General features: G+C 30.1%; 1 protein-coding gene across 1 annotated transcript; it reads left to right on the forward strand.

Moving 5' to 3' along the window:
* Nucleotides 1–721: 721 nt before the first annotated feature.
* LOC127730916 (bcl-2-like protein 1) lies at nt 722–14,962 on the forward strand. The gene is made up of 2 exons (XM_052239537.1): nt 722–1,475; nt 9,958–14,962. The coding sequence occupies exons 1-2, from the start codon at nt 1,053–1,055 to the stop codon at nt 10,090–10,092; spliced, it is 558 nt and encodes a 185-aa protein (XP_052095497.1). The 5' UTR covers nt 722–1,052; the 3' UTR covers nt 10,093–14,962.
* The last annotated feature ends 384 nt before the right edge of the window (nt 14,963–15,346 follow it).

The raw sequence follows: 15,346 nt of genomic DNA on the forward strand, positions 1-15,346 counted from the left end.
AAAAAGATGACATTCAAATATACGTGTGTTGATAAGGAGCTAGATGCATAATTCTAATTTTGGGAATTTTATCATTGCGGGTTGTTGATTAACGGTCAGTTTTGGTTAAAAATGGATATACGACACTTGTCCCTCTATAAGAAACTATGGAATAGCAAATTTATCAAGGCTTGGTAAAACTTGAAGCCATCAATTGAAATTGAAAGTTTTATAAACTCCGCCGCTATTTTGAAACTTTGCTAAACGTTACCTGAGACTACTAGTCTCAGACGTTACCTGACGCGGATCTTTGAAGGGTCTTGAAGGGCCGACATCAACATAAATCACAACAGCTTTCTAGGGCCTATTTTACATTAGATTACGAGATACCGATGCCTTTTTTTGCACAAAAAGATAAAACAAAACTTGACTGGACCATCCGAAAATTTACTACCAATGTTTTAATGCTACCTTAGTCATGAATAATTATGGGCTGAGACCGCGAGGTAGTCTCGTTAAATAAAACTCAACTTTTTTACTTCTAAAATAACCTGGTCCATCAGAAAATAAACATTCTCTAGAATATCTGTAATACCATTACTACTGCATAAAGAGAAGTTGAAAGACCAGGAATTTAGTTTTATTTCTCTTCAAATTTTAAATTCGTATTAAAACCGCGGAAAAATTCTGACAGTCAGCTGATTGTATTACGTAGAAATCAATGAATGAAAAAGGACCTTTGAACTTTGACATAGATTAAGCCTGAGTGGGAATGTCTGGAATGTGATCAAACAATTTAATATACTGACTATTGCTGGGGCGAATTTTTTATTGTATACAGAAAGGATTCAAACGTGCAGTGAGAACTGCAACATTATCGGCAAATAAGAGAGATAATTAGTTGACTGTGACGTACATCAATTGTTACTGTCGGGAACAGTTTTCATTGATAAGAACGAGAGAACCCGAACGTATCGGCAGACGTAGTGTTGTTATATCGGGTTGTATCTATAGAAGGATGGATTAAATCAAGATGAAGGATGTAAACGACGGGTTTAAACAATAACATTGAAATGAACCAGTTTAGTTCACGATATTTAGTGGCAGACTTTATTAATGACCGACTTCGTAAACATGGAATGCGGTGGGACAACTGCCCTACGTTAGACTTGCCACCATCACAAATTCAGCTCAAATTACGATCACTTGGGGATGAATTCCAAGAAAGATTTCAGACTCAGTTTGACGATATGGTCAACCAATTACACATAACAGAGGCTACTGCATATCCAACGTTTCAAAGAGTTGTTCAGGAATTATTTATTGATGGGAATATTAACTGGGGAAGGATTGTGGCTCTTTTCGGTTTTGGTGGGTCTTTGTCAGTGAAATGTGTACAAAGAGGAATGCCACAACTTGTGGATTCAATCGTTGACTGGGTATCTACCTATTTGTGTAATAGTTTAGAGCAATGGATTACAGATAACGGTGGTTGGGTAGGTATTAGCACCTTTGATTAACCTACAACAAAGACCCACTTATTTCCTTTGTCACCTTTGTCATCACGGTTGATCAACCATTCAATAACATGCTCTCTTGTAAACAATAAATTGAACATCTTCTAAAATTTTTTCATTTAAAATAAATAATTTACATTTAACAAGATTTAGTGACATTAATTCATGAACATGGCATACACTATTAGGGGTAATTACAACAAAGTACATTTCACAAATCCCTGGTCATGGTAAGACTTGTGTGTAAGAAATTATATTAGAACAGAGTAATACTGTACTAGATTTCAGACTATGTTTTATACCTTGCAAGGTATATGTACTCACAGAAAGGTGCTTTACATACAGGTAGTCTAAAGGAAAATTAGAAATAGGGAGCATGCAGTGTAAAGAAATAAGTAATGCAAGTAAACAAAAATATAAAATGTACGTACATGTACATGTATGTTTCATACCAATTTCAGGACACAGCTTAAGAATCACCCTCATCCCTCAATAAGATTTAATGAATATTATAAAACACTTGTGTATAGGAAATTCAGTCAAGTAGGATCTACATGTTATTTTTGTATATGTACCTAAATGAACATCATGTATTTGTTCGTTAGTATGCTTCTTGCATACATGTACAAATTTATGATTGATGTCAGAAAAGTGGTCCTTCTTTCAACTTGCATTTAGGATTGCATATATTTCTTTCTTAGTGACATAGCCTGTTAGTGTAGCTTTATTTTTCAGTTTTCATGATGTTGATTTAACACTTTATTTAATATCATCATGGGGAAAGATTATCTGTGTCCAGCTATATAAAAATAAGAAGATGTGTTATGATTGCCAATGAGATAACTCTCCACCTGCAGAGACCAAATGACTGAGAGGTTTAAAAAACAAGTATAGGTCACTGTATGGCCTTCAACAATGAGCAATGTAGTCTAGATGAATATTGATATTACATACTTTTAATTTTTTCTGATCATTGCATGCCTAAACTTAATCAAAAACTATAATGTAGTAAATTATAATCAATATTTGGCAACTTGCCTATTCAGCATCAATAGCTACATTGTACCTGGCAGTTCTCCAATATAGCTGGCCATGGTCATCAATATTTATTGCAGATTAATTTTTACTTCTACATCTACTGTACATATCTACCAGTAAATAGTCTTAGATGTTGAACTCCTTTGTCAAACATCTTTAAAACACTGAAATTAAATTAGTGACTTACATGTACATGTACCCCCCCCCCCCCCCCCCCACACCGGAAATTAATTTCATTAATTTTCAAAGAAAACACAACATCAATAGGTTTGAATTAGTACAATAACTTTTGCTTATTTACAAGTGGGGGAATCTGTGTACCATGGACACTTTCTTTTATTTAGATAAGTATTTCACTTTATATATTCAATTCAAATATTTTTAGAAAACCATAAGGGTAACTCTTGATACAGGTATGCATAGAAAATACAGTGAACATGTCCATATGGATTTTCTGTAAATATGAAATTAGATAACTAATAATCATGGATCAAAGGTACAAACATCCATATTTTTAATAACGTGATTTATGACAGTTTGTCAGTTTGTAACATTCATGTTAATTCATCAACATATAGATTAATCATCAAAAAAGAATTTGTAATTGCCTTGAGTAATTTCAGTTCATACATGTACATGCATGGTACGTTCCCAAAAAAATTAGAAGTGCATTGTATTATTTTGTTGCTGGTCACACCAAAGTTACTGTACCTACATCATGAACATCAAACACTATATAAAAAAAGAGGATTGTAAGCTGTTTTGGAGATATCATTGAATATGGCAAGGCCAAAAATAAAAATCAGGTTCACAACTGGAAGCAGGGCACATTATGTTTATAGCTAGTCAGAGTTTTAAATGGAGGGATAAATATAATAAAACATGTATATTTATATAATTCTTGTACATGTATGCCATTCTTAGCCTTTCTTTTGATCATTTGCATTATACATAACATATAACAGGCTATTATTTGAACTTGGAATTATTTTTAATTATGGAATTTGCATAATTTCTTGTGCTTGAAATTTTTAATAAATTTCATGTTTATTTGGTATTATAATGTTTTGAGCAGTTCATAACACTTTCCATAAAATGTATTTTGTATAGATAGTGTTGTGCGCGGCACAGTACATTCTATTGAAAATGTACTATCTTCTTTGTAATAGAAAGTGTTGTGCGCAGCACAAAACATTCAAGTACAGAATAAACATGGAATTTATTAAAAATTTCCTAGTACAAGAAATTATGCAAATTCCATAATTAAAAATAATTCCAAGTTCAAATAATAGCCTGTTATATATAATTCTTATAAAATTTACATTGATTATACATGTTTACATGTATACCTTCAAATTTTTCCTCTGTTTATAAATTTGTCCTTTATATAATGGTACAAAATGTATGTACATGTAGTATTTAAGGTAGGGCCTTATTAAAGAATTCCTGTGGTCAGCCAGCATTCTTAAGTTATCTTGATAAGTATATGTTCCATTCATATTATATTGTATGGAAATTTAATATGCTTAAAATATAAAACATTTGAAACTTGATCCAATTCAAACATTTAACATTGCATGGGTCAACTAGTAAGTAATTTTTATGTAACTGTACATGTAAAACAATTTGAAAAAAATAATCACTTAATTTAATGCAAATTCTTTTTAAAAAGGTTTATTTTCTTCAGGTAATGCTTTATGCAAAAAATTCTCCATATTGACCCCAAAAAAATATTTGTTGAAATTTGAAAGTTCATTGGTAGAAACTAGTACATGTATGTTTAATTTAGTACACATGTATATATTGATACTGTGTGGGTAGTGAAGATTTTTAATCTTATAATTTGGCTTCTTTTATTTATGCTTCAATGAGTCACAATACTATCCACTGGTAGGTATATGTATACATGTAATGTATAATTTGTATATATATCTAAATTTGAAAAGCTCTTTTTGGCATAAGCCCAATCATGCAAGGCCTAAGTCTGACTTGTGGTTTAAATTCCATTCATTCTATTTGATTTAAATTGATGACATTGGCATTCACATACTTATGTAGTTTTACCTACCTTAGTTTGATGTATGTTTAGTACACTTTCTAAATATATTCCTGATTAAAGATCAAATAAAATCTCTGAATATAAGGTTTTTCCAGATTATGTATAGAGGGTGGAACTTAGAAAATAAAAGTCGGTTAGAAGTTATTTCATTTGAAGTATTATATAATAACCCTTCATTTCGAAACAATAAACAAGGGATGTGTGCAATGTGACTGACCTAAGATACATGCATGTATGTATTGTTGAAACAACTATGCTTATATATGTATGCTTAAAATAAACTTGATTGACTTTGAATCAGGCCTCCCAAAAATATGCCTCCTGTCAGAATTTTTTTTTTTAATATATTTAGAAGACTATAGTGGGAAATGTTCTGGCCTTTTTTCACATAAAATCTTATGACCAAAATTGATCGTAAGTTAGGAACAATTCATTCTAATTTTCTCAATATTCTATGAGTACCTTATAAAAATTTCCCGATAGTTGAATACAGGTGGTACTTATCAGTAGTGTAGAAGGGTAAACTACCAGGTACCATTTCTGATTGAATCCAGGATCACATTGAAAATCTGCCCCTTTTATTATACAATGTATAGTTAACCTGCAATTAAACTCACACAATGTGAGACATACATGTACAAGTTGAATTTTAATTCTAAATTTTCATTTACAATTCATAGTAAAAGGTAAACTATTATTGGTTTACAGAATGATGGTTAAAGGTGCTCTTGTGTTCATAAATTTATACATGTATTTATGGCTGTAGACACCTGACCTTGACCTTATTTCACAGTTTAGTAATCAAATTTTCTCATATTTTCTAAACTTCTCAGTATTGTTCTATAGATTGATCTAAATGTGTTCATTTTCTGTTGCTTAAAGAACTTAATTGACCTCAATTTAAACTTTTTATGGTTCAATGTCTCAATTAATGACCAAAAATTAATTACCGGTAAAGAAAGTAAGCTCGCTGCTGTAATGTTTAGATACCTTTTCAAGTTGGCACAAGAAACAACATTTCGATCGCGATTGTTAGACAAGATGAAAAGTATTCTAGACAATTGTGGATTCTCTTACTTATGGTCATTCCAAAACACATCACCTAACATTAAATCGATAATTAAACAAAGACTAGAAGATCAGTTTACACAGTCATGGTCAGGAAAGGTAAACGATTCGCCTAAAACCCTGAATTATCGCCTATACAAGACATCACATAATTTCGAACACTACCTTAACGTACTTGATGATAAAGATGTTATAACAATGTCACGGTTTAGGACAATGAACCATAAACTACCGATTGAAAACGGTAGATGGCAAAACATTCCCAGAGAACAGAGAAAGTGTCCTTTGTGCAGAGTTGCTATAGGTGACGAATACCACTATGTAATGGAATGCAGCAGTCTCCTGACAGATAGAACACTACTTATTGACAAGAAATACCTAACGAACTGTAATGTTTTAAAATTTAATGCTATTATGAACCAAAAACAGAAATCTAAACTTCGAAAATTGTGCCAATTCATTAGAATTATAAATGACAAACTGGATTCTCTCTGATGATAACCTGTCGGCTATACTGATCATACCGTTGTAAAATAACTCATATTTAATGCTTCCTCAACAAATGTACAATGCAATGTAATGTAAATTAATATGTTTTTCTGTATACCTTTGTTCAACTTAGGTGATACCAGAATAAAATGATATATCAGATGAAGTCAAAAGATTCTTCTTTAGAAAACACTTAATGATGAATACATTGATAGCGAAATTAATTTGATATTTGATCAAACAGATGCATACTTGTTACATAAACCAACATTAAGTTTTATGCTTACATTTGGTCTATTAAAATTTATAATTGGACACAAGAAATTCCCTTTTCGATTTTGTTTGATGACCCAAAAAGCAACCAAACATGGCTGCTACTATTTAGCGATGTTGTGATTGGGTGCCCAAAATGAATTACAAATGTAGATTGATGTAAGCTCTTTGGTCTTTAGTTTAAACTTTGATGTTAAGAAAAGACTAAGACCATCTAGACTACATGTACATGTAAATACATACATGTATTGGACTATTGGTAGGTGTGTTATACCAATTCTACATAGTTGTTCAATTGATATATTAAAGGTAATGTGGGCTTTAGTTATGGTTGGAATACTTTGTATATATTTTTGTAAAGAAAGGACAATTTTGAGCATGTCTGTGCAAAAAGGAAAGAATCAATATAACAGCTTATTTACATAATCTGACAAAGGGAAATCATGATCAGACATTAATTATGTATGATGTAATTATTATCTGGATGTAATTTGACCCACTGTTGGGGATGTCATCATGTCATTGAATAAAACAAACTACCCTTAGTTTTTTTTTCTGAAGATTAAAACAAGTTATATACACTCCAGAGTATATATAGTAAACATGTAGAAACAGCATGTCTTCTATATATCATATAGCATTTGTCATTAGTTTCATTCCTATCACTGCATAATATATAAACTGGATATATTACAGGGACCTATCACCAAGGCTAAGTGACCAGTTTGTGCTTCTGCTCTCACTATTCATGAATCATGCATGCTGTACATGTATATCAAGAGTATTGCTCCCAGTAAAACGGAATCTAGCTTGAAGTCAAGGTTATATAAAAGTTGCATACCATCCAAATCATGTCAACTTCATATCTAAAGGATCGTCCTTAGTTAAGGAATGATTCTTTCCCTGTTTGCTCACCACCACTAAGTTTATCATCAATGATAATGGAATCTGTAGCTTAAAGGTCAAGGTCACAAAATTCAGTTCATGTTGCATTTAACAAAATGTAGTTAACTGATGATACTTTATGCATTCAGGAGTTTAGGACCACTATCAAGTCGTTTGGGAATGAACTTTAATTTGAAGGTCAAGGTCACAAACTTAGCTTAAATTTGCAGACCCCAGGTATGGTTTACACTACATTTTTGTACATGTTTAGGTATATATATATAAACTTGGCAATTTCATGTTTTTTTATATTTAACTTTTTTGTTGCTATAAAAAATGAGTTATCTAAAACAAAATCATGCTCATAGTCATAAATATGTATTGTTTGATGAATTTAATTTGTCATTGTTCATTTTTTTTTTAATTATGATAAAGTATTGGGATAACTCTATATACATTTGTACATATAGGCCTATCTGAATACAAATTTTAATTTACAAGTTCCAAGTACATATAGTTACATGTACTAGTAAATGAATAACACACTTTTTATTAATGCATCTTTAATACAAATAAACTGTTGTACATGTAAATCAAAAGAATTTCTTGGATTGTAAAAAATTGTGACAAACTCCAGAAATAATCATACATGTACATGCTATTACCAAGTGTAGCCTGTCACAATTATACATTTCATGGTCATGATTACATTATTATAAGGGTAACTATTGAGAACTTGTTGTCAGACCAAATTAAATGGAATGAAATTCAGATCTTGATAATATTTAAAAAAAATCTAAAATCAATAAACAGTTCAATCAACTGTAGGGAAAATTATACAGCATTAGCTTTGAGTCAATAATATTCCTGATGTGTTATGTGGTGAGTGTGGGCGTTAGTATTATCCTTCCTGTGGAAACTCTTTACTGAAAAATTGATTTTAGTGCACACTATTTTTATATTGGAGATATGCCATCGTTTTCATTTTCTGATTAAAGATATGTAAACAAACAGTAGTTCTTTCTCTTGATTGATATTAAATACAAACCATTCTGTTTTCCATGTTGTATCATAGCAAAATCCTGTCAGTTTGTCTTTTGTAACTTTTGAATAGTTTTTTTTGTTTTCAAAGTTTATGAACATAGGATTATATGCAAAAATTGAGTTGAATACAAAAGTGTATTTAGTTTCCTATGGGTTCTCACCAGCATTTACCTCAGTGATTTAATATTAGAAAAAGAGATTAAGGATGGGCACATCATATTCACATGTATTACACAATTCAATGGGATTCAATTAACATGTAAGATCACTTTCAATAATATGCATACTGCAATTCTTTTACTCACTTTACTTAATCATAGTAAATACATTAATTTGTACAATGTAGGTAATTATAAACGCCTGGACTTTCATCCTCCACCAATAAACACTGATCCCATGATATAGACAATAGGTGGAGTATAACACCAACAATCAATCAATAAAAATCCTGGCACCACTGTTATATTGGTATCTAAAAATGATGACAACTTCAGTCCCAGTATCATAACTGTAATCTTCACATCAATCAAAAGTTTAGAAAATCAATCATTGATGATTAAAAACAGGAAAAGATCTCCAGGTGGGAAGTGAGTTTTTTCTATGTTGACTGATGTGTTTAGATGTTGATTTCATGGTATTGTCAGTTCAGTCAGGTGGTTGAAATGAAACACAATTTCTCAAGGTTTTATTGAATTAATTAGTCTGATTTTATATAAGTTTGTCATTGGTTGTCTTTTCTGAATTTCAGAATAGTACATTGTGTCATCGTTATCTACAGAAATAAGTAGCTTCTGAGAAATGTGACTAATACTTGTAATACCACTAAAACATTAGACCTTGACCCATAGTACCTTATTTACAGAAAATTTAGGTGATGCATGCATGTGCATATGTAACTTAAAACAAGACAATATAACATAGAAGTGTGTGTTGTAGTCCACTGTGTTTCAGAAAAATTTGATTGCTATTGACTTAACTTACAATGACAATAAACTGTTTACTGTATATATATATATATTTCTAATATGGATTGGATTGTTCACAGTAACAGTAGATTTAGATCATAAACATTAAGTTATTCAGATAAGAATAAAAGGGGATCAAATTGTGAATATTTTTAATGCAGCATGTGGGCTATTTAACCAAATTTTTTTTTTTTTAACTTCAAGTTAAAACCAAAATTAAATTATTTATGTTGCAAATACATCAATCAGTATACAAAAATATAAACAGGTTTGTTCATTAAACACTGCAAATAAAGAGATGTTGAGCAAAAGCTTCTCGAAAAGTACATGTACAAAAGCTTGACACAAGTTATATACATCTTTTGTTGTAGATGGTATGTTGCCCTCTAGATGTCATTTGGTTATTTTTTTATCATTGGGTTGCTGTCTCATTGACGTTTACCACAAATCTCCTTTTATTTATGTGTAATGAGGAAAATATTTATTCTGACAGTCCATCAATGTATTACTATTTCAAATATTAGTCGTAAGACAACTAGCATGCATGCATACATTCTTTACATATAAGGTAAAGCAACACATACTGTAAGTTAGATATTGTGTACTGCATTGTAATAAGTACATATTTGATATTTTTCAGCAAGGATTTGTGGAATTCTATAACCAAGGACAGAACCATAATGACAGTCCATGGGATGTGAAAGGACTTGTTAAATATGGAGCAATAGGTGTAATAGGCGCAATGGCGTTAGGTGCTTTTCTACAAAGAACGTGAAAATGCCTTGATTGGCATATTGTTGTTGTTTTTGTTATTGTTAATCAGGTTAAATGGATGAAACTCTGACTTCATTGGATGTATAACAGGGATACAGTGGATGATGAAGAAGATAGAGAAGACTGACTACTATGAGACACACTAGGGCATGTGTTGGAATGGAAGACCATAGGATTTACTACCAAATAATAAATAATCTGAATAAACGGAAGAATATATTTTGATGTTAAATTGAAGAAGAAATTTTTGTTAATACTGTGTAATGAAGTTTTTTTTGGAGTAAAGAATTATTTGAAGTTTTGGAAACCTAAGGTTTTGATGTTGTGACTATGTTTTGTAAACTGTGTTTTAAGGTACAAGTTTTTAAATGTCCAAAATACATAGATAAATTTCATTATTTGTGTTTATTTATTTTTAAGGGGTAGATTTAAAATATATATGTATCAACAAATTATCTATATTTTTTTTCTCTTTGTCACAACTGAAACCTGGTTTAAAGTTTAAAATATTGGTAATGAAATTTATGTCAGAATACATTGCACAAATAAATTCATAAATGTCAAAGTTTCTAAATTTAATGTACCAAAAAACTTAAATTTAGAAGACATTTTTCCCACATAAAGCAACAGTTATTTCCTCCGCCTATTGTCCTAACACAATGAATAAAATATTATGAAATTGAAACTTAAATCGTACATACATGTTTTTACAAGAAAGTATGAATCATTTGCAAATTTTTTTGAGTAGGATGTATCAAACTTCTTGTTGTTTAATATTACATGGACTTCAGGAATGAACAATAGGGCAAGGCATTGACTGTCTATCAGAAAGTCAAAAGTACAATTGTAAAAAAAATCAACTGATAAATTCTGGTTTATTTCAAAAGTTCAATATTTTTTTTAATAAGAACTACATCATTTGAAGAATTTACAACACTTTATATAAGTTACTGATTAGATGTCAAAAGAATTTAGGAGAATTTGCTATTCCTTAAATATATAGGTACTTGCAAACTCCAACTGACTTGAATCCTGAACAGGGTTGTTTGCTAAAATGGTGATATCTTTTGTAAGAAGGGATTTTGAAATTACTTTAAACAAATGCCACCTAAAGATGAACATTGTGAACAAAAATGTCATGTCCATTGTGTTTCTTAAAATTTTCCTTTTTTTGTTATAAATTTAAAGCTTCAAGGCCTTAGATAAAAGAAATCAATTTTGTTGAAGCACAGCATTTATAAAAGAACAACAGAATAGCATGTAATGAAATAAACCAATTTGATTCTTAATTTGAAAATCTGCTATTTACAATAATCAAAACATCTGACAAACAGTTGTATATTGATTTATAACAGAAAATACTGCTTGATTTGTTCTTTCTTTACAGTTTAGCAGTTACAACTTCTTATTTAAGAATATGTATTGAGATAAAAGTTAGGCTTGGGTTTACAGATTCATATTTTTTCAGGGTCTTCCCATAAATCAGTTGAACCTTAGAACTGTGTTTTCTTTCTATGTATTTTAGATAAAGACTTACGAGTACCATAACTAAAACCGAAATAATCAAACTTTTTAACCTATTATAAATACTTGACGTTTTATGGGCATTGTGAGTGGATTTTCCAATGCACTATTATTTACTACACAAAATAACCTACAATGATCTCAAACTGTCCATGTTTTACTAAATAGTTTACTGTTTTCATTTTGTGAAAAAACATTATTGTTTTAAAACATGGGTGTAAAATTTGGCATCCACATTTATGTCAGTAATATATCTTATTTTATTTTATTTTCCTGGTAGCTGTATTAACTAACTCTGACAGTTCAGATCATGTGTACATATGAATACAGAAGCATTGAGTTGACAATAGTTACATTATGGGGAAAATGATATATCTTCACCGAAGAGTTGATTTTAATTTTTTAATCTAAAAAAAGATTTGGGATTTTCATAAATTTGTTTAGATTGTGTATCAAGGAAATTTACAGAGAACATTTCCTTGTCAACATTTTTACAAAAAGACTTGTTTTACAAGGGCAGGAAACTGCTATCAAGGCAATATGTACATGTAGGTTTGACCCTTGGAAAAACTTATTTGATTAAAGAAAACATTAACTGATGTACATATCAAATGTTTGTTAAAGTTAAGTCAGATCAGATAGGGCACACACTAACAAATACTCAGGCCAAAACTCATTGAACAAGAGAAATGAGTCATTTAGAAAATTGAAATAAATCCATTAAAAGGAGTATGTGTAAGGATTTTCTTTGACAGATGTAATAGTATGCCAGTTGTTTGGGAGTAACCATATGGATGTGTTATTGAAATTTAACATATGCTTTAAACACTTGGTTTGGTTCTCAGATATACATGTAGTTACTTTAGTAAAATACTAAAATCTACTAGTCAAAGTAAATATCAACCCTTGTCATTGTTTCCCATGAAGTCAGTTTTATTTTTCCATTTTACTTTATATGTTATACTTGCATTTCTAAGTTAGCGAAGGAGAAAGTCATTCAGAGAGTGGTCAGTTTGAGTAGATCTAAAGGAGAAAGTCCTTCAGAGAGTGGTCAGTTTGAGTAGATCTAAAGGAGAAAGTCATTCAGAGAGTGGTCAGTTTGAGTAGATCTAAAGGAGAAGTGTGCAAGTTAAAGCTGTTGATTGTGCATTTGTGTGTATCTCTTGTTTTCATTTCATATTGTATTTTTCCTTTAAAATCATATTTTGTTATCTTTGGCAGCAAGACTTTGTATTTGTTTCCCTGAAATATCTTAGTTTCTCTGAATGCATTGAACATTGTTTACTGTAAAAATGTTTTTAATAGATTTATATTTTTCACTTTTATAGGATAGTAGATGACTTAGAATTTAAAAGATCATTATGGAGTATGAAAAGTCCTGTTTTAAATATTACATAATATTTATTCACCGATATTTCACGGTCTTTTGGTCTTCTAAATTTTAACTTGAGGCAATTTAATGTAAACATGATGTTCTTGTTATTTTGGAAGTTTTTCCATCCCATAATAATCATGATAATAGAGTTATTGCAGGAATATTGGTAAATATTATCAATCATCAAATATAAATTGCACCAATACACTCAACATAAAGGTCTCCTCTAAAAATAAATGTTCACCAAATATTTGTACAATAACCCTATATATTATACAAGTAGGACTGAAGAAGTTAGATATAAATTAAGAACTTTAACATTTATATACTTTACAAGGTTAAAAAACTAAAATGTGTAATGCATATGCTTTGATGAGTTTTTGCAATAAGCACAAACGCTTGCAAGTTATATTCCATGGAAAATTGTTGCCTTTGAGATGCATAAACTATGGATTAATGAGATCTCAAAGTCAAACTTTGTAGTATATTTGTAAAAGAAGTATTGATTTGTGAAAATGTATCCATCAGAATTTCATATTGGTATGCATTCATTATTATTTAAATAGTTTCAAGATTGATCCTTCATGAAACATGCATGCAGTGTTAAAAGTCAATAGCACTGTGACATATTCATTCATATGTTATTCATGAAGCATGATATTTTTTATTATTATGTCCATGATCATGCTAAAGCTTTATTTTTACCTTTTTTTTGCCACAATTTACCATGAATGTAAAAAAAAAATTTAGGTCAAAAATGAGTCATCTGGAAAATTGAGAATGAAGATTGAATTCATTCATAAGTAGAAACACTTTAATTTGTGCAGCATTTACAAAAGTGAAGTATATGACAGTACATCCTGACATGGAGTTAAAACAATCAAATATATTTCTATTTTTAAAACTGCTTTTTAATCAATGATTATTGAGTCCATATATGGACACAAATATTGTCATAAGCCTAAATCTTTATGTAAAGGCTTTACCACTAAGTTGTGAGTTTAAGAGTTGTAATTATGGTAAAATCTCATAAGCTTATGTAATATTTGGACACAAAAATTGTCAAAGGCTTAAATCTTAATGTAAATGCTTTACCACAAAGTTTTTAATTATGGTAAAATCTCATATGTGTATGTAAGCAATGTTACATTTGATGAAATTATCTCCCTTTCTAAATAATTACAAAGCAGGGAAAATTTAAAAAGCTGTTTTAGAATTATACCTTTTAGCAGTCAGGTGGAACTGTTTAAAAAATGTAAAAATGTAAATATTGACTTGATGTGATAGAGTAGTTCAGGAGAGGAAAAACATCAAATTAGAGATAGACCATTTTGTTTTTTGAACATTTTTTGAAGGATAATTAATAGGAAACATTTATTTTGTTTAGTTCTTATTCTTTGTTTCGTGCTTTTACAACAAGCATAAAGGTATAATGGTAATATTGAATAGTAAATACCCTCCAGAATTAGTGCTAACAAAGGTCAAGTTTACACAGTAAATGATTGTATAGAAGTGCAGAATTTACATAATGATAGAAGACAACACTTTGGAGATTATAATATGTTGAATATTTTTCTGATTTCAGTTTATTACTTTTTGAGGATTTATAGTTGTTTTGGTTTGATAAGGCTCATATTCATAATTTATACGAAAAATCAATAAAATTCTGTGTGTTTAAATAGGGTAACATTGAACTGATAAGATACATAAATCTACTTTCTCATTCACTCACATATCTGCTTGTTTTTGATTGGTCAGAAAGGGAGTCATATAAGATAATTTTTATCTGTCCTTGAGTTTTTTTTATTACCATTGTATTTATTTGTTTACAAGTGGCAGTTTAATATTGTTCTACTTCAGATATTGTGATATAAGGTATGAATGTTGTAAAGAAGGATCATTGTATGATCTGTAATCAGTTGATGAAGAATGGATATATATTTTGTGCTTGATTAAATAATGTACAAAACTATTTCTCATTTAGTACCAATAGTTTAATAAGTTAAAATTAGTAACCTCACATGTCACTTGATTGGTTGTGGACAGTAACCAGGTGAACTTTTGACCCCCATCAGCTGCAGTACCTTAGGGTAATTACATTAAGTACACAGTTGAAGGTCATTGCATTATGTCTAAAAATATTTGCACTCATATCTGATCATCATCATTTTAAAGGATGTATTGGTAGTTTGATGCACAAGCATGGCCATTTTAGGATTTGATGAAAAAGAAAAAAATTCTTTCAATGGCAAAATTTTCGTAATGAATACATTGCTGCCAGTTTACATACATAATGTCCAAGAAACATCTGGCTTCTATAAAATAACCAATAGCTTATGAAATACTTCAGTACACA

Source organism: Mytilus californianus, unplaced genomic scaffold, assembly GCF_021869535.1.
Source record: "Mytilus californianus isolate M0D057914Y unplaced genomic scaffold, xbMytCali1.0.p SCAF_2, whole genome shotgun sequence".
In the NCBI taxonomy this organism is placed as follows: domain Eukaryota; kingdom Metazoa; phylum Mollusca; class Bivalvia; order Mytilida; family Mytilidae; genus Mytilus; species Mytilus californianus.